The 21,478-nt window shown below is 35.5% G+C and overlaps 1 protein-coding gene across 1 annotated transcript in view; it reads right to left on the bottom strand.

Annotated features, from left to right (window-relative positions):
* DNAH14 (dynein axonemal heavy chain 14) overlaps window positions 1-21,478 on the bottom strand; it is a 499,447-nt gene that overhangs the window by 320,155 nt on the left and 157,814 nt on the right. The window contains exons 23-28 of the mRNA XM_058275282.1: window positions 14,736-14,857; window positions 12,715-12,886; window positions 10,020-10,124; window positions 9,813-9,931; window positions 8,895-8,969; window positions 303-390 (exon numbers count right to left, since the gene is read on the bottom strand). Coding sequence (XP_058131265.1) covers window positions 303-390; window positions 8,895-8,969; window positions 9,813-9,931; window positions 10,020-10,124; window positions 12,715-12,886; window positions 14,736-14,857 — 681 coding nt within the window. The remainder of the gene's footprint in view (window positions 1-302; window positions 391-8,894; window positions 8,970-9,812; window positions 9,932-10,019; window positions 10,125-12,714; window positions 12,887-14,735; window positions 14,858-21,478) is intronic.

Genomic DNA, 21,478 nt, shown 5'->3' with positions numbered 1-21,478 from the left:
AGTGATATAACAGGGGAGTAACATATGGTTTATTTTCTTTCAATATTTTTAAATGAAAAAATTGAAACTATAGGACAGTTGAAGAAATTATACAGTGAATCCCATATAACCACCACCTATATTCTACAAGTAACTTATACTATATCAGGTTTATTACATATTTGTTCATATATTCAGTCAGCTGTCCATCTTATTTTCTGATGCATTTGAAAGTAAGTTACAGATTATTTTTAAATATATTCTTTCTTGGCAATATAGCCACAAATTGCTTACATATATACATCAAAGCAGCATTAACTTACCACAGTGAGTACCACTTGTCCTGGATGAGATACCACCCACAGAGAAAATATTTGGTAGTTCCAATCTTCAACCCCTTTATTTATATACCTACAAACAAAATTTTTTATTTCTATTATTTATATTCAGTCATTGATTATGGCAATTTAACTAATGATCAAGAATGACAAGAACACAGAAGAATTTTCTTTTAAGATCTCTGATATTTTTTGTTGTTATTCTAAATTAAGGATATATATGAGACCAAATAGAGCCTTAATCCATGCAGAATGCATATTCCTTAAATCCTCCTTTAATGTAATCTGCACTTTTCCAATGAGACCAGTGAGTTGCTAAGATAGTAAAAATATGTAAAATTAGGAGATAATACATATTGGCTTTGAAATGCTAGCACTATCAAAGTCAAAATTAATACTTTAATTTTTCCAAGATGAAATACTAGACTGAAACTACATGATTAATTATAATAGTAAAGTCCTGCATTTAGCTTTAAAAGTTGATTATAATGGAGAAGATGAAAAATATCCAGACATTTTTATTTAAGATACGGTTAATATGAGCCAACAGTGTATGTTTTGGTATTGGTATGCTGGTGTCTTTTTCATACAGAAGTTTTCTTTTGCTTTACAGTTTATCATTAACATCATGAGAAAAATTTTCAACACAAAGATTCACTTAGTTTCTTTGAATACTTATATTGCTTTATTTATTTTTACATATCAGTCTTAAATTCATTAAGAATATATCTGGGGATTGTTGCTGCTCCACTGGGGAGTGTGACAGAGCTCCCCTGGCTAGGAACTCAGCACTCCCTCAGCTGTCATGTGAAACTACCTCCTATGTGAATCTATGTCAATCCCCAAAGAACATCCAAACCTATCTACATACCTCATGTGCATGCCCTGGAGAACTCCCTCCCACCCATGCATCTTTTGAAATGAAATATTGATTCAGAAATTAATTTAAAAAGAGGCACATTCTGGTGATATTCCTGAATTATAAGGAAAAACAGAAAAACAATAAAGTTAGAAATGTAAAAGAAAACAAATTTAAAGGCACGAGTCAGATAAACATGTCTTCTTCAGAGATACTATATGAGAGATGATCATAAAATAATATTTTTAAAGATTAGAAAGAAATTGAGAATTTAAATAACCTAAACAGCCACATTAACATAACTTTACTGTTCCATTGTCTTCAACAACATAACTTTTTTCTTCCAGGAGACTCTGCCCAGGAAGATAAACGTTGCAAACAACTTTGTTGTTCATTCTAGGAAACTGCTGAAAGACCCATCAACTCCTAGATAAAAAACCATCAAACAACAGTTTACACCTCCAGACCCTTTAAAGCTCTTACCTCAAAATCATGCTTTGATATGTTCACCAATCCTAAACTTTTATATCTTGATCTTTACCCAGTTTTGATTAAATCCCCACACTGAAAGACATGTCTTAATCCAGACTTCAAAATCTCAGTAAATAGTTCACTTTGTCCTGTTCCATCTGAAGTACTTGTAAGGCTCCTTTTTTTTTTTTTTTAAGATTTATTTTATTTATTTACTTCTCTCCCCACTCCTTGTTGTTTGCATTCACTATCTGCTCTCTTTGTGCATTTGTTGTTAACTTTTCTTCTTTTTAGGAGGCACCAGCAACTGAACCCAGGACCTCCCATGTGGGAGGGTGGCACGCATTGGCTTCAGCCACCTCCGCTCACTACTTGTTGTATCTCTCATTGTATTTCCTCGCTGTGTCTCTTCATTGTGTCATCTTGTTGCATCAGCAGGAACTGAACCTGGGGCCTCCAGTTTGGTAGGTGGGTGCCCAACTGCTTGAACCACATCTGCTTCTCTTTAAGGCTTTTGTGAAGTATTGTTTCTCCTTTTCTCAATAAACAACTTTGCCTTATAAAAAGAGTTGTTTGGGTAATAATTAGGAACCAGCATTCAACAAAACAAATTTGAACTTAGAATTCTGTTCTCAGCCAAAGTAGCATGCAAGTATGAGGACAAAATGAAAATATTTTTCTGAAAATTATTTCAGTATTTTTTAATGAAAAAAAATTACTTGGGTATATATATCAAAATGAAAATAAATATTATTTTAAAATGCTTAAAATAAAATAGTAATGAACAAAACAAAAACTTACTGTTAGGCCTAAATAATTATTGATCTCTTTTTAAAAAAATAAAGAGAACTAATAGCATTCTGAAATAAAATCCTAAATGATTTCAGTGTGGAGTGGGGATGAAACTGAGTATTGAGAATTCACAAACAACTATAGTTACTGAATTATTATATTGAGGTTTTCTTAAAGTATAACGTAGAAATGACTCGTTCACTATAATCGTGGCTTGATATATGTTAATTTTAAAGTAACTAGGGACAAATATCTGAAACTTATTTCTTTGATTCTAATAGTATGTTTTATAAGTGCTATTCTTTAACTCCTAACTAACCCACTCTCCCCTTTTGTATTCTCTTATCTGAGCAGGAATGGGTTTCGTCAGTCCTTAACAGCTCCATCATGGCCTACTATGTTTAACTATGATTAACAACTTTGTCTAGTTTAGCATTTTCTTATGTGGTTTGAACTATTTACAACTTTATATATTAGAGAGCTGTAATCTGTCAGTTCCTAATGGATGTTACATCTAGTTTGTAACCTGTAATCTGATGATTACCCCAGCAAGGTTCTGAGGCCTGAGTTTCTAATTAAACAAATCAATCAGTATTTCCTAACCTCACAACATCGCTATCTTCACCCTCCTTTGTTTGAATTTCATAAAAACCCAAAGTTTCTCCAATTCAAGGAGACTAAATATGAGAACTTTCTCCTATTTTCCTGCCTGGCACAATGCAATCAAGATTCTTTCTTTCTTTAAATCCTGATGTCTTAAGAGTGATCTCTGAGTGCATGATTCACATAGGTGTTTTGTCTGGCAATGGTGATGGAGGAAATTAGGAAGCAAAGCATGTTCTTATCTTTTGGGGGACAAATTGGATATATTTAACTGTAGGCTTTGATAAAAATGTATCACGAAGCTTGTTAAAATTTTAATAGTATTCACTGAAAAATGAAAAGGTTTATAACTTCTATGTAGGTACACCAAAGTAGATGAAGAAAACTCAATCAATATAATAATAGGAGGTGAAAACAAGAAAGAAAAAAACTAAGGTGTGGTAATTGGAAAACATACAATAAGGTGAATAGTAATCAAAATAAATGTTGAAAACGTGTGTATATCATTGCAGTGACAGGAAATATATAGGACATTCAAAGGGATGGAGGAAAATGTAATGACATGACTGTTTACAAGGGGACTGTGGCAGGGCTAAGACAACCAGCATGGATGTGGAGGTACCAAGGTCCAGCAACAGGGAGAAGCTGTTACCAATATATGAATCTGAAGGTGGCCAGGAAGGGCTCTCGCCCCCCAACCCTAAGATATTAAGCTGGGGTAGAACCCCATGCTCACTGCAGCTGACTGAGAGGGGTACAGACATCACCCTCCCTGTCAGTTACTATAAGGAAAAAGGGAGGGAAATTTTGGGTTGGGGGTTGTTCAATGAATTCAGCCAGTGGACCCAGCTTTGAATCCTGGCACTGGCCAGACCTAAACAGTGACTCAGAGGGTCCCCCTCCATGGAAAGATGCATCAAATGAGCGCCATCTGCTGGCCTGAATGGAAATTACATGAACAAAAACCACTTGTGCGTCTCTCTGTTTTCTAACTCCTGAGAGAAAATCTGCAGCACATTAGTGAGTCCCTGGCTTAAGTTATTAATAACTTAAGCTAGGCAATTATAAAGACTTAGAATAAATTGAACCAAATATGAAAGAAGAGCAGTGAAAAAAATAAGCAGTAGGCAAGAGAGAGAAATTGGCCAGAGTAAATTCACCAAAATATTCAGATGCCTAAACATCAGCAAAAAATTACAAAGTATACTAGAAAACAGGAAGAGAAGGCTCAGCCAAAGGATCAAACCAAATATCCTGAAGAGAGAAAGGATTTAAGACAATTAATCAGTGATAATCACACAACTCTCCTAAATCAATTTAAAGAATTGAAAGAAAATATGACTAAACAGATAAAGGCTATTAAGACAGTGGGTTGGCATAAAGAACAATTTGAAAGTAACAGACCTTATGGGAATGAAAGACATGATGGATGAGATCAAAATTAAATTATAGCAGGGGTTCTTAACAAGGGGTCCATGAGTTTGAATTTAAATAAAAAAAAAATTCTTGTGGGGACATGTTTGTGTGGGTGTGATATGTTTATTAAATAATACACAGTATAGGGTGGACTTGGTAAGGGGTCCATAGTTTTCACCTGACTGGCAAAGGGATTCGTGGAACAAAAAAGTTTAAGAACCCCTGCATTAGAGGCACATAAAAGCAGATTTAAATTGCTTGAAGACAGAATTAGTGATTTTGAAGACAGAGCATCTGAACAGAAAAAGACAGGAGAACAGAAAGAGGAGAGAATGGAAAAAATGGAACAGGGTCTCAAGGAAATGAGTAACAATGCAAAACACAGAAACACACATTATCAGTGTCCCAGAAGGAGAAGAGAATGGAAAAGGGGCAGAGAGAATATTTGAGGAAATGAGTGAAAACTTCCCAACCCCTATGAAAGACATAAATATCAATACCCAAGAAGGACAACACACTATAAACAGAATAAATATGAATAGACATACCCCAAGACACCTACTATTCAGAATGACAAGTACTGGAGATAAAGAGAGGCTTCTTAAAGCAGCAAGAGAAAAGCAAATGATCACATACAAGGGAACCATGATAACAGAAACAATGGAGGCGTGAAGAATGTGGTATAATGTATTTAAGATACTGAAAGAGAAAAACAGCCAAGCCAAGAATTATATATCCAGCAATGCTGTCCTTTAAATATGGGGATGAGTTCAAACCAAAACTGATAGAATGTGTTAAATGAAAAGACCAGAATTATAAGAGATACCAAAGGGAGTGATGCAGCCTGAAAGGAAAAACAAGACTTGGAAAAGAGTGTAGAAATGAAGATTATTAGGAAGGGTAAAAAGACAGACAATAGTTTGAAAGGCAACAGAAAGCCAAAGGACAAAATGGAGGGAGTAAGTAAGGCCTTTACAGGGAAACATGGAGCACTAATGGCTTGAACACCCCAACCAAAAGACAGAGAGAGGGAAGAAGAGGTGTGATGTGGGGCATTTTCAGGACTTGGAGTTGTCCTAAATGACATTGCAGGGACAGATGCAGGACATTATATGACCTGCCATAACCCACTGAATGTACTGGGGGAGAGTGTAAATTGCAATGTAAACTACTATCTATGTGCTGCAGCAGTGCTCCAAAATGTATTCACCAAATGCAGTGACTGTGCCACATTGATGAAAGAGGTTGTTGATGTGGGAGGAGTGGGGTGAGGGGGTTGGGGGGTATATGGGAACCTCTTACATTTTCTGAACGTAACATTTTTTGTGATCTATGTATCTTCAAAAAATACAATTAAAAAAATCAATGGGTGTGGGGGGTGTGGTATATGGGAACCTCTTATGTTTTTTAATGTAACATTTTGTGTGATCTATTAACTTTAAAAAAAGATAATTAAAACATTTAAAAAAGACATAGACTGATAGAATGAATAAAAGAAATATGTTGTCTACAAGAGACTCACCTCAGATGTAAAGACACACCAGGTTAAACATGAAAGATTGGAAAAAGATATTCCAAGCAACTAGTAACCAAAAAAGAGCTGGAGTAGCAATACTAATATTGGACAAAATAGATTTAAATGCAAAATTGTTATGAGAGATGAAGAAGGCCATAATATACTAATAAAAGTGGCAATTCACCAAGAATAAATAACTATTCGAAACTTGTGTGCCCCAAACCTCAATGCCCCCAGATATATGAGGCAGGCACAAGCAAAGCTGAAGGGAGAAATAGATGTCTCTACAATAATAATTGGAGACCCAGCCAAACCATTGCTAGGTATATACCCAGAAGAACTGAGAGCAGTGCCAGGAATAGACATCTGCACACCAGTGTTCATAGTGGTGTGTATTATGATTGTCAAAAGTTGGAAACAACGCAGGTGCCCATCAACTGATAAATGGATAAACAAATTGTGGGGTATATACACCGTAGAGTATTATGCAGTGGTAAGAAGAAATGAAGTTGTGAAGCATATGACAATATGGATGAACCTGGAGGATATTATTTTGAGTGAACAAAGTCAGACACAAAAGGACAAATACTATATGATTGCATTCCTATGAACTAAATATATTATGCTAACTCATAGAAGTAATAATTAGAATATATGTCACCAGAAAATAGAAGAATGAAGGTAGAGAATGGAAAGTTGATGCTTAATATGTGCAGAATTGGTTAAAAGGTTGTTTGTAAATCTTTGGAAATGAATAGAAAGCTCATCATATTGTTTGTAACAAAAGCTATTATATGGGTATGAAAGGGAAAGTCTAAGAACATGTATATTACTACAAAGAAAGCTTAAAAAAGTAGCATGGGACTTTATAACACGGTGAAACCTCATATGAAATATGAATTTGGGTGATATTGCATATATAGGACTGATTTTACAAAATATACAACATACAAATATACTAGAGAGATGAAAACGGAACAGCAGCCACATATGACAGAAGCATAGGGAGACTGAGTTGAAGAGTTTATTGTCTGGTTTTTTAAAATTATTATTGTTATAATGAGAATGCTCTAATGATTGAAGTGATGAACACACAATTATGTGATTATACCAAATTCTATTGATTGTGCACTTTGGATGGATTTATGCTGCTTTTAAACTTTTTTTAAGCTTTATGTTTTTTGTTCTCTTCCCCTTCCCCACCCTCACCCCACCCTGTTGTTTTTTTCTGTCCGTGTCCGCTCACTGTGTGATCTTCTGTATCTATTTCTCTTTTTGTCTTCTCATCTTTCTCCTTCAGGATTCACTGGGGTTCGATCCCGGGCACCTGTGATGTGGAAAGAGGTTCCCTGTCTACTGCGCCACCTCAGTTCCTCGTCTCTGCTGCCCTTCGCCTTGATCTCCCCTACGCCTCTCTTGTTGCATCATTCTTGCTGCATGTGTCACTTGTGAGGGCTCTGGCTCGCCACGAGGGCAGTCAGCTCGCTGCATGGCACTCGGGTCACCATGCAGGCACCCGTGGGGACACTGGGCTCACCACGTTGGCACTCGGTTCGCCGCGCAGGCACTCAGCTCACATGCGCACTGGCTTGCCACGCAGGCACACTTTCTCTTCTTTGTTAAAAATGTATTAATGTAGCTCATGACATCCACAAATTAAAATGTACATTTGATTTTCTCAATAGACTCATAAAAAGCATTTGCTGTAATTAAACATCCTTTAATTTAAAAGCACTGTGCAAAATAAGAATAGAATAAAACATCTTTATTTTGACAAGTCTGCTCCAGAAAACTAAGTATCATAAGAAATGGTGAAACAGTAGAAGTATTTCCAATAGAATTAGGAACAAAAGAAGTATGTTAGCTGTCATCTCTACTTTTCATCACTGTACAAAAGTCATCCAAAACAACATGAATGCACAACTTTGTGATTATGCCAAATACCATTGATTGTACACGTTAAATGAACTGTATGCTTTATTAATGTGTATCAATAGAATTGATTTTTTTTTAAAAATGACATAAAAAAAAGCACTTTATAAAGAATTGTGAAGGAGAACAAATTATAATTATTAGCGATTGATATGGCTTCTAACCAGAGGAATCCCAGGGCAGCAACTGGAAAACGCTTGTCTTCCTTATGCAAAGGCCCAGGTTCACTTTTTTGGGTTCCCTTTCTACAGAGTCCCTTTAGGTCCAGGATGGCCTGTGGTTCTCATTACATCGCTCTGCGGGTAAGAATGTGTTAAACGGGAACAGGCATGATTATTTATGTAAGTAAATAATAACTTGTTCTGCTCCAGAAACCTGGTATTGGCACTCAGAATAATATTATCTAATATAGATATTAAAACTAACAAAGATCAATAGTTTTTCTATAAACAATAAATAATTTTAAAATGTAGCAAGACTATTATGTTTAAATTAGTTTTAAAAGTTGATACTCTGAAGCTCTTTCTTTGATGTAAATAGATAGCAATGATGGATTATAATATTAAAAAGGGGAACATTAGAAAGACTAAATGAAGGCAACAATCCCAAGAACAAAAATGGAACAGAAATGCCCAGTAGAGTGGTGGCTGACCCTAGAGGTCTTCTGAACACTATGTCTTTGAAAGGAGGTGGAGGTGGCCATGAGGTCCAGCCCTGGCCAGTTTTCAAATACATATGAGTCTCCAGGTGCACAACAACTATCTGAATCTTGTTCATAATTATGCTAGCAAATTGAAATGTGCACTGGAAAAAATGATTATTTTCCATTTAGTAATGTGCCATCATGCTCCATCAGAACCCATTTCAAAAGGGACTTTACTCTGTATACCTCCCTGGATATTTTCAACTTAGATTAATAGATGATTAGCCAAGTTTTTAAAGTATATATGTATATCATATTATTTTAAGATTTGAAAATTGTACTTACTTTTTTAGCACATCAAACATGCTTTTCTCTACATTTACCAGCCACTGTTCTACAGCACTTCTTACACGAATTTTCCTAAAATTTTTTCAAAAATATGAAAATTTCATTTTTATTCTTGTTTCATTCCTTTGATAAACTTAGACTGAGTACATTTTCTACACATTTTTCCTATATTGATGTGCTAAAGGGCTACTGCTCTATTTTATCTTTTGATTTTTCTATATCTTAATTCAGAAAACTATGCAGAAACACATATCACCTAGCTTTAGGAAATTCCAACATCAAAAATATGATTCTACAAAATAAATAAGTTCCATGTAAAATATGAATTAATTCTTCCAAACAACAAACCTAGGTTAGGGAGGGTTAGGGTTTTGGCAAATGAGAATGCTTGGCACGGCATTTTTAAATCAATTTTTATTAGGAGCCACATGCCAGAAGTTAGAGAGTCCTCAGTGGAGCTGGCAAATTGGACAAGTGTGATGGATGGACCTGGCTTGTTATAACTGCCTGGGAGCCAATCACGACAAAACCAGAGGTCAATGCGCATAGCAGTGGGTCAACAATCCTAAGCAAATAACAAATGTCCTTTTTTCTTATGTTCATATAATAAAACCAAAAACAGGGGCAAGCACAAAAAAGAGACTAATAAACTTAAGGCAGATATTAATGACAGAGAAAATGGAAGGAACAAATTAGAAAGCACCGTGCAGGAGTTCAAAGATTCTATCTTTTTATTTAAAATAAAGATGAGAAGAGTATGAATTGTAGGGAGTATGGAAAGTAAAATGTATTTACATGAGGGCACTATCTTTGAAGAAATGGCAAACATCTTTGAACTATCAGACATTTCAAACAAGAGGTTTTAAATAATAAAGTTTTACAGAGTCTACTTAGTTTGTAGTATGTATATCATACTTTGGCAGCGTGAGACATTCTCCTTCAGCAGATAAGAGCATCAATACAGCAGGAGGGCCAATTTCTTGTTTCCATATCCATAATTGTCTTATATTTTCAAAGCATTTCACTAGATGAGGCTGTGGACCAAAACCAAATGTGAATAGCATTATAAAATACTGACCAGCTCAGGAGAGAATATTGCTGAGCAAAGAATTATTTTATTACCTGTACAGACTCAGGATTTTTGCTATCAGCTAGAATGTCAAGAAGTTCAGCATTGCTAAGAAAGTAAAATCTTGGAAAAATCATTCTTTTGATTTCAAGGTAATCCTGTCCAAAACCAAAAATAATTCAATTAAGAATATACATTTAATCATGATATGAATCACACCCTCATTTTTGCTTTTATTTACACACAAAAACCAATTTTAAAGTTGCAGTATATATAGCAGTATCAGTCAGAATAACATCCCATGTTCAATGAGTGCTGTTCTTAAACACCTAAAAATAATTTTTAATAAACCAAAACTAAACCAAATAAAAATAGAAACAAAAAAGACTTACAGGCACACACACCATTATTGACCGTTAGTAAAGCACTGTATTTCAGCATTATCAGCATTGCTTTCCCATGCTCCCACTTTTCCGCTCTCATTTCTCATATGTGAAGTTATCATCTTAGAAAATAAGTTATTGTAGCAGATGACCTCTCATTCTACTATACAAACAATTCGTACATTGCTCACCCTTCCCCACAACTTAGTTGCATTCATAGCAGTCTTGTCTTTTCCTTCTTTTCAGAGGAAGAGATAGCTATCCACTTATGCCAGCCTAAGAAACCCTAGTTTTATTTAGTACTCGCCTATATCTTCAATCTCTTCCTTGCAAGTAGCTTCCCTCCACCCATTAAACTTCTCCCATTAACATATTAAAAAAGTTCCCTCTTCCTTTGTTCTCTATCTACTGTTTGCCCACCTTTCCTTCACAAAGTTCTTGAAATGATAGTCTATAAACTTAGCATCTTCATTACTCATCTCTCAGTCACCCTCACTCACCCCTGTCATCTAGCCCCTACTCCAATCAAATTTACTGTAAGCTTTTCCATCTTCATGTGACATATTTCTCTAGCATTTGACTTTACTGAATCTGTCCTTCATTTTGACTTTTGGGTTTTACTCTCCTGTTTTTCTTCCTCAGTCACTTACCTCTGTTAAGAATTTCTCTTCATCCCCTACACCTTAATGTTGACATCTCTTAGATTCTATCCTCATCACTCTTCCAGTTCATTATGCTCTTCTTGAGCTCTGAAGCTATGTAATACATGCCTACTTGCTCTTCAGCTAAGTACCCCATATTTGGGGTCTATATACCCAACAGCTGATGGAAGAGCTGCACTTGAATGCCAGAACTATTAGATTTTCAACACGTACAAAACTTAATTTGTTTCCACACAAAGATCCTCCTCTTCTAGTTCTTTTCTTTTAGTTGTAATCACTCTCCACTCCACTGACCAAGTCAGAAAGCTAGGCACAATCCTGGGCCTCTTTATTTGATCCTCTACTTTCCTATTTTATGCTTCTAGTTCCACCATCTTTCATACTCACATGGTCTTACTTTAGACCCTCAATATCTCTAGTCTTCTAACTGGTTTCTTTATATTTATTTTCACTGTCCCCAATTCATACTCTGCTTTACTCCAGAGAGAGATTTCTAAATTAAATAATCTCACTGTCTTGCTTAATATTCTTCAGTGGCTGCTCAGTGTCTATAAAGGTAAAATTTGTGATATTCAATGTCCTTCATCCTCTGTCTTCTGCCACCCTGGAAAATCCCATCTCTCACTATTTTCCAATTTGCAACCTACATTCTACCCATATCATCTTGTTCACAGCTCCAGGATTTGCCATACTTGTTCATTCCTTCATTTCTTTGTATTTTTCCTGGGATGCTCTTCCCACCCTGACTCCTTTACCTGACTAACTCCTACACTGCTTAAAGACCCAGGTGAGTTATCACTTCCCTCAGAAAGCCTTCACAAACCCCAGGCTGTGATCATTTCTCCTCTTTGGTATGGCCATAGCATCCATCCTATCAGAGCACACATCACATTATAATATCTCTTTACTTATATGTTTCCTGTAATAGATTTTGAGTTCTGTAATAGCAAGGATTATGTCTTTTATCTTTGTGGTCCAGTATGTAGCAGCAGTACCTGGTACACAGAAGGTGTTCAATATATGAATAAGCGGAAGATTACTGGTTTGTGATGATCCTTAGTAATGGTCCACAGATGTACCAGAAATCACTGGAAGCCTTATTCCAATGATCCTGTGCTCAGTTGGCTATTATTAGCCAGAATCTCTCTGGGCATTCCCTTAAGGCGATCTCAGAGGGTGGATTTATGTAGAAGACCTGCCTGGATAGAGAACTCACCATAGGCTCTAACTGTCACAGGCAGGTAACCTAGAGGGATCATCACAGCACTGCAACTTGTGTTAAGAGGAAAACTAATGAGTGCCTGAAAAAAAAACCTTGATTTGTGAAGTATGAAAATAAATGAAATGAAATAGAATTTCTATGGCTGAGAGATTTAAAATAGAATCCAGGTGCCATTCAGCCGGTTACTCTTATGCATATCTCTGCAAAGCCCCACAGAGCAGGCACTAACATTATTCCCAATTTAAAGATAAAGAAACCTAGACACTTAAAAGTTAGGCAATTTGCCTAAGATCATTTAGATTGATCCATCCACTTTTTTTTCTTTTGAAAGAATTTTCATTAATGCTATAGATGATGAGAGTTTGTGATAGTATTGGCAGTTGAATAAAGAAGAAAATCTGCATTGCAATTAATTTCTGTAGTGAATTATATTACATTTGTAGAATTAAGTGATTCTCCAATTTAGGATTACTAGTTTTACCTCAAGACTTTTTTTAATTTGTTCAAGATATATACTGCAATTTCGCAGAATTTCAAGAATTCCCGCAGAGGTGGTTATTCGTAAAGCATCCAGCTTGTTTTGTAGTTTTGACATTATTTCTTCCCACATGGAAATCACCTGAGAGAAAAGTTTTGACTCTGCTGGAAGCTGCCTTTAGAAATAAAATTAGAGATAATTTTATTTTTCCAAGGCACTATAATTAAAATCTTTACTGTAAATGCATTTGCCACAGAATTTCCATGTTAAACAGTTTGTCATGGTGTATTTATTTTCTTTAATTTATGAAATTTTTGATATATTTTTGCTGATCAATAATTAAAGGTATTTTTGAGTGTCTCTTATGTAAAACTGCTGTACAGGGTAGGAAATACTGGGATATATTAGACATATCCAACATTTAACAAGATAGTTACTTACAAGAGCTACATATTATTCTGTAAGTAGAAAATGCTTTGTGTTCTAAGAAATTAAATAAAACAAAGGGCTATTGAATTTTTCAAGAGGAAATGGGATTTGGAGAGAGCTTCTTGGAGGAGACCCATTTGATTTGGGTTTTAAGGGAGGAGTAGCATTTTGAAATGATCTCTGGTTAAGAACTGATGCAACAAAAAGAAACACAGATTCCCGGTGCCACTGATAAGGATAGAAGTGGTCACAGAAGAACACACAGCAAATGGACACAGAGAACAGACAATTGGGGGGCGTGGGGGAAGGAGAGAAATAAATAAAAATAAATAAATCTTAAAAAAAAAAAAAAAGAACTACTGGTCTAAGATAACCAGGTATTCCTGAACTTCTTCCTTGTCCTGTTAGTAAAGGCTCCCTCAGAATTATCCAGAAGAGAGTCAGGCCCTATTTCTATGCCCCAAACTCCAGGGCACTAAATGTCCAACTCTCCTAAGAGGCCTCCCACCATTATCTCATTTCCTATTTTAGGTGATGGCCCACAGGTTTCTGTAGTTCAGCAAAAAGTCCTGCTAGGGAGAAGGTACTGATCTCATCTTCTGTCAAGTACCCCCCGAACCTCCCTGAGACCTTCTGGTACAGTCCACACAGTCAGTTAGGAGAGGTGTAAATGGCACGGCATTCTCTAACTCTCACAAATTCCCTTTAAAGAATTCACCTCTCTAAAGAATCTGTCTTCCCTTTTGTCTTTTTCATATTTTCCACCCTAGCCTCAGGGCCATCATCCTTTTCCACTAGTCAAAGGGAGGTCCATTATAGACCCATTTTTCATTTTCTTCAGACCTTTTGTGCAGTGATCTTCAATATTTCTTAATTAAAATCTCCCTTTACAACCTCTTAGAAAATCCTGTAAAAATATAGTTTGGTGTCATTTTGAACTCCCTAGATGTCTGAGCTCTCCACTAACCTAAAATATATTCTTTAGGTACGTAGTTTCACTTTTGAGGACTATCAGAGGAACTATAGATTAATAGAATAAAAGAATCCCAAGCATTCACATGATAAATATACACAAGAAGAATGGATATTCTTCTCTACAAAGCAATCAGGTCTAAATGGCTTTCTTTCAAAAGCCTCTAAAGGGTCCCCTTTGCCATTAAAATAAAGTTCAAACTATTTAAGTTGATATTGAAGGTCTTCTATCATCTTATCTAAGATGCCTTTCAAATAAACACCCATGACTTCCTACCTTATTTCAGAATAACTCCTAAAGCACCTTGTGTGGTTTACTGGCAGTAGTTTTAGTTCTGCCTAATAATACAAATATCTCAAATTAAGCAGTCTTAAGACCCACCACTTTTTCAAAGTAAAAGGCCAGTTAATTTGAGTGCTTTGAATAAAAAGAAAAGCTAAAATTTTCCAACAATTGCCCAGACCCTCTACTATTCCCCTTGGCTCAAAGTAAGGTTATACGCTTATACCTATAGATAACATTTTAGAGTATTCATTGAAGAAATGATCCCTTGAGGTTGAACAAAAATAAATTGTCCACCATACATTTTTTTACCTCTATCTAGTAAATTTTCAGTTTTTACCATTGTATTTCTGAAGAATGAAAGATTGGTTCAAGATAAAGCAAATTTCTCTGGCAATTTATCCATTCCTCAAGAGTGTAAGAGAAGAGAGACAATTTTTTATCCCATTCATCCACTTGATCCTACAATGATAAATATACACACATGCACAAATCTTGGAAAATATTCAATAAAAGTCACATATAGAAATTGAGATCAAAGGTTAATTATCAGTCATTGATAAACATGAAGTAATTATAAAGGGTCACATAAATTGATATATGCAATTATATTTAGTTTGGAGAAAGGCTTAAAATGGTCTGTTCATACAATTTTTGCATTATGTATTATGTAATGTACAAATCTTTTCAGAAAAGATTTGAGCAACATGCATAGGCCTAGAGAAATTAGTGTGAATGTCTCCCACTCAGCAGTTATTTGTCACTTCCTATCATAGAGGAAGCATAACCAGGAGTTCAATATGTACATATTCTTTGAGTTCTTTCTTTAACGTTTTTGCACACATGTCCATGTATATGTCTTATCTTTAATAGATTACATAAATGGAACCACATAATACACACTGTTCTGTAATTTGCTTTTTTATTAGTGTTTTGTAGGGAGGATTTTATGTCAGTACTAATAGGCTTTCCTCATTGTGTAGTGATTACAGAAAATCCCATTGTACGGGTATGACATCTTTACAGTTAGCATATTTATTAAAGTAATAGAAACATGGTAAAATCAATTAATACCAAAAAAGTTTATTTTAAAAAACAGTACATTTGAGGAATGACATCAGCAAAATGATAGTGAAGGCCACATTTAACTGCTGTCCCTCCAATAGAAATGCCAAAAAGCAAGCAATTCTATCAAAACAAACCTTTCCAGAACACTGGAAAACAACTGAAAGTTTGCAGCAACTGTATAAATGCTGAACTAAGAAAAAGGCAACTTAAAAATTGTTGAAAGCTTTGTGGCATTTTTACTTGCCCTGGCCCCAATTCCTCATTGATCAGAAGCAGACTGAAGATAGTAGCTTGCATTCCCAATGTGTGACCCCAGTCCCTAGTTCCAAAGAAAGCACAGGAGACTTACTAACAAATTACTGTGTTTATCTTTTTTAAGCTGTCTGGTTGTGACCTGAAGGACTGAAGTAAGGTACTCATATCTGTTTCAGATGAGAAACAGGACTAGGCAGAGATCACCCGCCATCTTGCTTCAACACAAGGCAACTGACTTTGGTTAGGAAGCAGCCTTGAGTAGGACTCTTTAGGGCCTTGTAACAGTAAGGTTTTACCCCAAATAAATACCCTTTATAAAAGCCAACAGATTTCAATCACCCCTTTGGCTGATTAATAATACACTGGTTAAGGAGATAATATGATTTCCAGAGTTATCACATTATACGATTCAAATCTCTGTTTTCAACAAAAATAAACAAGGCATACAAAGAATCAGGAAAGTAGGGACCATTCAAAGAAACAAAATAAAGTGAAAGAAACCATCCCTGAGGAACAGCAGACATTGGACTTACTAGAAGACTTTAAAACAACTGTCTTAAATATGCTCAAAGAGCTAAAGGAAATCAGGAAAATGTCATGAACAAAATGAGACTATCAATAAAATAAAAAATTATAAAAAGTAACCAAAAAGACTTTTGGGAACATGGTGCCAGAGTGGTTAGGTAGGGCTCAATTCTCTCACAAAAACAATGGAGGAAAGGCTGAAAGCTCTCCAAGGAAGTTACTTTGGGGATCTGCAGACCAAGAGAGTGCTGCACATCATCCAGGATGGAGAGGGACAGAGACAAAAAGGCTGAACAAAAACTGTAGGTTCCTTGCTGGGCTGGGAAGGGCACATATCCTTTACCCACAAGGCGAATAACCTCAATAAAATCCTGGCTCACTGTAGCCAACTGAGAGGGTAAAAGTGATCCTCCTCCCTGGGAGAAAGAGGGGTCTGGTGGAGGGTGGAGAGTGGTTTCTCATCAGTGAGGTGGGCAGGTTAGCCCACTTTGAATCTTGGCTGTAGCCAGTCCAGCAAGAGGAGGTTGCAAGTGACCCCACCATGGGGAAGCTGAAGGGCAAATAAGTGTGGGACAGGCACCCAGCAAAATCAGAGAGAGAGAGAAGTTTGAGGGCAAGGGGAGATAAGGTGGACAGAACAGAGGGGAAAAATAAAATTAAATAAAATAATAAAGACCCCAGCCAGTGCTGAAATGGCCCCAGGGAGAGGGGAGAGGGGATCAGATCAGGCAGGTGGTCACAGGTCACAGCCTCCTGCCCCGGGGGGAGGGGGGAAGGAACTAGTTCGGTGAGGGTGGCTGCTAATATCTTTGGAGAGAAAGAAGGGAGGAGAGATAGCCAGCAAACTGTTAGAAACCTAACTCGCCTGAGGGGATAGAGGGAGAGGAGAGGCAGAGAAACTTTCAGAAGCCTACTTTACCTGTGGAGTGGGGGGGCTCAGTGGATGAAATGCCTGCCTCACATCTACTAGGCTCCTCATTTAATTCCAGATACTGCTTAATAAAAGAGATCCAGAGAGTGATCCAGCAGGATGTCAGGCATCAAGCTGGCATGTTGTGGTAGGGACCTTATATACTGAAATTTTTTTTTAGGTTTTTGATCTATCGTTTCATATTATTACTTTTTACTTTTTAAATTCTTTTAAAAATGTATTTATTTATTTATTCTCTAAAACCAGGTACCTTATCTGTGGGAGGGTGGGCTACAGGGTGATCGATTAATGAGCACTGGCACCCTGAGATGGTTAATTGTGACCTAAGAGGGAAGCTTGTTTTCCCTGGAATGTGCTTTGTTTTTCCTATTTTCTCTTTCTTTGTTTCCTTTTTTCTTTTCCTTATTTTTCCCCTTAGTTTCTTTATTCCTTTTATTTCTTTCATTTTTATTCTTCCATTTATTTTATTTCATTCTACCCTCTCTTATTTGCTCTTCATTTTTTTCTTTTCTCATGTTTCTGGAATTTTATGTTTTATCTTTTTTTCTAGTTTCATTTTTTATTTTTATATCTTTGTTCTTTTTATGATTTTTCACTCTTATTACTTATATTTTTATGACTATTTTACAGTCCCTTTTCTATCTTCTTTTATTATTATTACTATTATTCTTTTTCATATCTCTTTAAAATTTTTTCAGGGAAACATGGGCAACTACAAGGGTATAGGAAAAATGGAACCAAATGTCAAAGAGGAAACTTAACAAAAAATAAAATAAAACCCTATAGTAGAAAGAGAAGCTAACCATTTGAAAAAGTCCATCAAGATAAGCAGATGCTTAAACACCAGCAAAAAATTATGAGGCATACTAAGAAACAGGAAAACATGGTCCAATTCAATGAACAAACTGAAAAACAGGACAAGATGCAGAATGTGGAACAACTAATCAAGGATGCCCAAACAAATATTATGAATCAACTTAATGAAGTGAAGGAAGAGATAATGGATGTTAAAAAGAAAGACACTGGAGGAACATACTGAAGAAGTTGTAAACATACATAAAGAGATAACAGATCTGATGGTGAAGAATGGTACAAAACAAGAAATAAAATATACACTAAAAGGACATAATACAGATTGAAAAGGCAGAAGAAAGAATTAGTGACATCAAAGATAATACATCTGAAATCACACAGATAGTAGAGCAGATAGATATAAAGAGAAAAAATTCAGCAGGGACTCAGGGAATTGAATGACAATACAAAATGTACAAACATGCATTATAGGAGCAGGAGAAGCTATACTAATATTGGGCAAAATGGACTTTAAATGCAAAATTATTGTAAGAGACAAAGAAGGACACTGTATATTAGTAAAAGGGGTAATCAAGATGAAAGAACAATCAAACATTTAGGCATCTAACTAGAATGTCCCAAAATACATGAGGTAAACATTAGAAAAACTAAGGGAAGAAATAGATGCCTCCAAAGTATAGTGGGGGGTTCTAATAAACCATTATCACCACTAGACAGAATATCTCAACAGAGGTATAATAAAAAAACAGAGACCTTGAATAATATGTTAGAAGATCTAGAACTAATACACATATACAGAATATTATGCCCAAATACAGCAGGATATATATTCTTTTGGAATGTGTGTGATCATTTTCCAGGATAGACCATATGCTAGGCCACAGAATGAGAATCAACAAATTCAGAAAAATTGAAATAATACAAAATAACTTCTCAGAGCACAATGAAATGAAGCAGGAAACTAATAAGGGGTAGTGAGACATAAGAGACACCAAGAAATAGAACTTAAACAACATACTCATATAATCAGTGGGTCAAGGAGGAAATTGCAAAAGAAATCAATAACTACCTTGAAATGAGTGAAAATGAGAACATGACATATCAAAACCTATGGGATAGAGCAAAAACAGTGCTGAGAGGGAAATTTATAGCCTTAAATGCTTATTTAAAAAAGGAGAAAGAGTTAAAATCAAAGACCTAACTGCACAGCTGAAGGAATTAGAAAAAGAACAAAAACTAATTCCAGAGCAAGCAGAAAGAAGGAAATAACAAAGATTAGAGCAGAACTAAATGAAATTGAGAATTTAAAAAAACACTAGAAAAAAATTAAAACAAAAAATTTGGTTCTTTGAGAAGATTAATAAAACTGACAAATCCTTAACTAAACTAATAAGTAAAAAGAAAGAGAAGATGTGAATAAATAAAATTTAAAATGAGAGAGGGGATATCATCACTGATACCACAGGAATAAAGAGTATCATAAGAGGACACTTTGAAAAATTGTATGCCAACAAGATGGATAACTTAGATGAAATGGGTAAATTTCTAGAAACACACAAGCAGCCCACACTGATAAAGAAGAAATTGATGAACTCAACAGAACAATGACAAATAACAAGATAGAATTAGTCATCAAAAATCTCCCAACTAAGTAGAGACCAGGAACAGATGGCATGATGATTCTATCAATCATTCTGGAAAGAACTAACACCACAATGTTACTTGTCTAAAAAACAGAAGTGGAGGGAGCACTGCCTAACTCATTCTATGATGCCAACATCACCCTAATACCAAAGCCACATAAAGATGCCACAAGAAAAGAAAACTACAGTCCAATCTTTTTAATGAACCTGGAGGCTAAGATTCTCAACAAAATACCTGCTATTTTGTTTTGATATCCAAAAACACAACAAACAAATTAAACACCATGATCAAGTGGGTTACATCCTTGGTATGTAAGGATGTATTAATATAAGAAAATCAATCAATGTAATATACCATATTAACAAATTGACAGAAAAAAATCATAATCATTTCTACTAATACAGAAAAAGCATTTGACAAAATACAGCATCCTTTCTTGATAAAAACACTTCAAAAGATAAGAATAGAAGGAAAATTCCTCAACACAATTAAGGGTATCAATGAAAAGCCCACATCTAACATCATATTCAATGGTGAAGTGCTAAAGCCTTTACCTCCAAGATCTGGAGCAAGGCAAGAATGCCCACTGTCACCTCCCTTATTTAATATTGTGTTTGAAGTACTTGCTCAAGCACTTAGGCAAGAAAAAGAAATAAAAGATATCCAAATTGGAAAGGAATAAGTAAAACACTATTTGCAGATGACATAATCCTACATGTAGAAAGCCCTGAAAAATCTACAACAAAAATTCTAGAGCTGAGAAATGACTAGTAGCAGTTCTGTATACCAATAATAAGCAACAGAGGAGGAAATTAAGAAAAAAATTCCATTTATAATAGCAACTAAAAGAATCAAATATCTAGGAATAAACTTAACTAAAGATGTAAAGGACTTGTACACAGAAAACTACACAATATTATTAAGGAAATCAAAGAAGACCTAAATAAATGGGAGACTATTCCATGTTCATATATCAAAAGACCAAACATCCTTAAGATGTCTGTCCTACCTAAATTGACACTAGGGAGTCAACAAAATCACAACAGGATTTTTTACTGAATTGGAAAAGCTATTTGTTCAATTTATTTTGAATGACAAGGGGCTCCAAATTGCCAAAAACATATTGAAACAAAGATCAGAAAAACAAAATTGGAGGATACTTTAAAGAATACTACAGAGATACAGTGGACAAAATTGCAAGGTATTGGCACAAGGATAGACGTACTGACCAAGGGAACCAAAATGAGAGTTCTGATATAGATCCTCATATATATGGTCAATTGATATTTGACAAGGCCACCAAATCACTCAAATGGGACAGAATGGTCTCTTCAACAAATGGTGCTTTGGAGAACAAGATATCTATAGCCAAAAGAATGAGAGAGGATCACCATCTCACCCCCTACACAAAAATTAAGTCAAGATTGATCAAAGATCTAAATATAAGAGCCAAGACCATAAAGCTCCTAGAAAATAATGTAGGGAAGCATCTATGCAATTTGCAGTAGGAAATGGCTTCATAAAATTTACACCTGAAGTGCAAACAATGAAAGAAATAATAGATAAATGAGACCATCTCAAAATTAAAAACATTCACACTTCAAAGGAGTTTGTCACAAAAGTGAAAAGACAGCCCCCACAATGGGAGAAAATATCTGGTAACTATCCTATAAGAATATACAGCCTAATAAGGAAATCCTACATCTCACAAATAAAAAAGGCATATAAACCATTTTAAAAATGGACAAGATGGTGGCAGAGTAAGGAGCTCTTAGAGTCAGTTCCTGCTAGAGGGCAGTTGGTAAACAGCCAAACTTATCTGGAGCTAGCTGAAACACCTGTCTGGA

The sequence above is a fragment of the Dasypus novemcinctus genome, chromosome 13, assembly GCF_030445035.2.
Source record: "Dasypus novemcinctus isolate mDasNov1 chromosome 13, mDasNov1.1.hap2, whole genome shotgun sequence".
NCBI lineage: Eukaryota > Metazoa > Chordata > Mammalia > Cingulata > Dasypodidae > Dasypus > Dasypus novemcinctus.
This window is presented reverse-complemented; position numbering and strand designations above follow the sequence as displayed.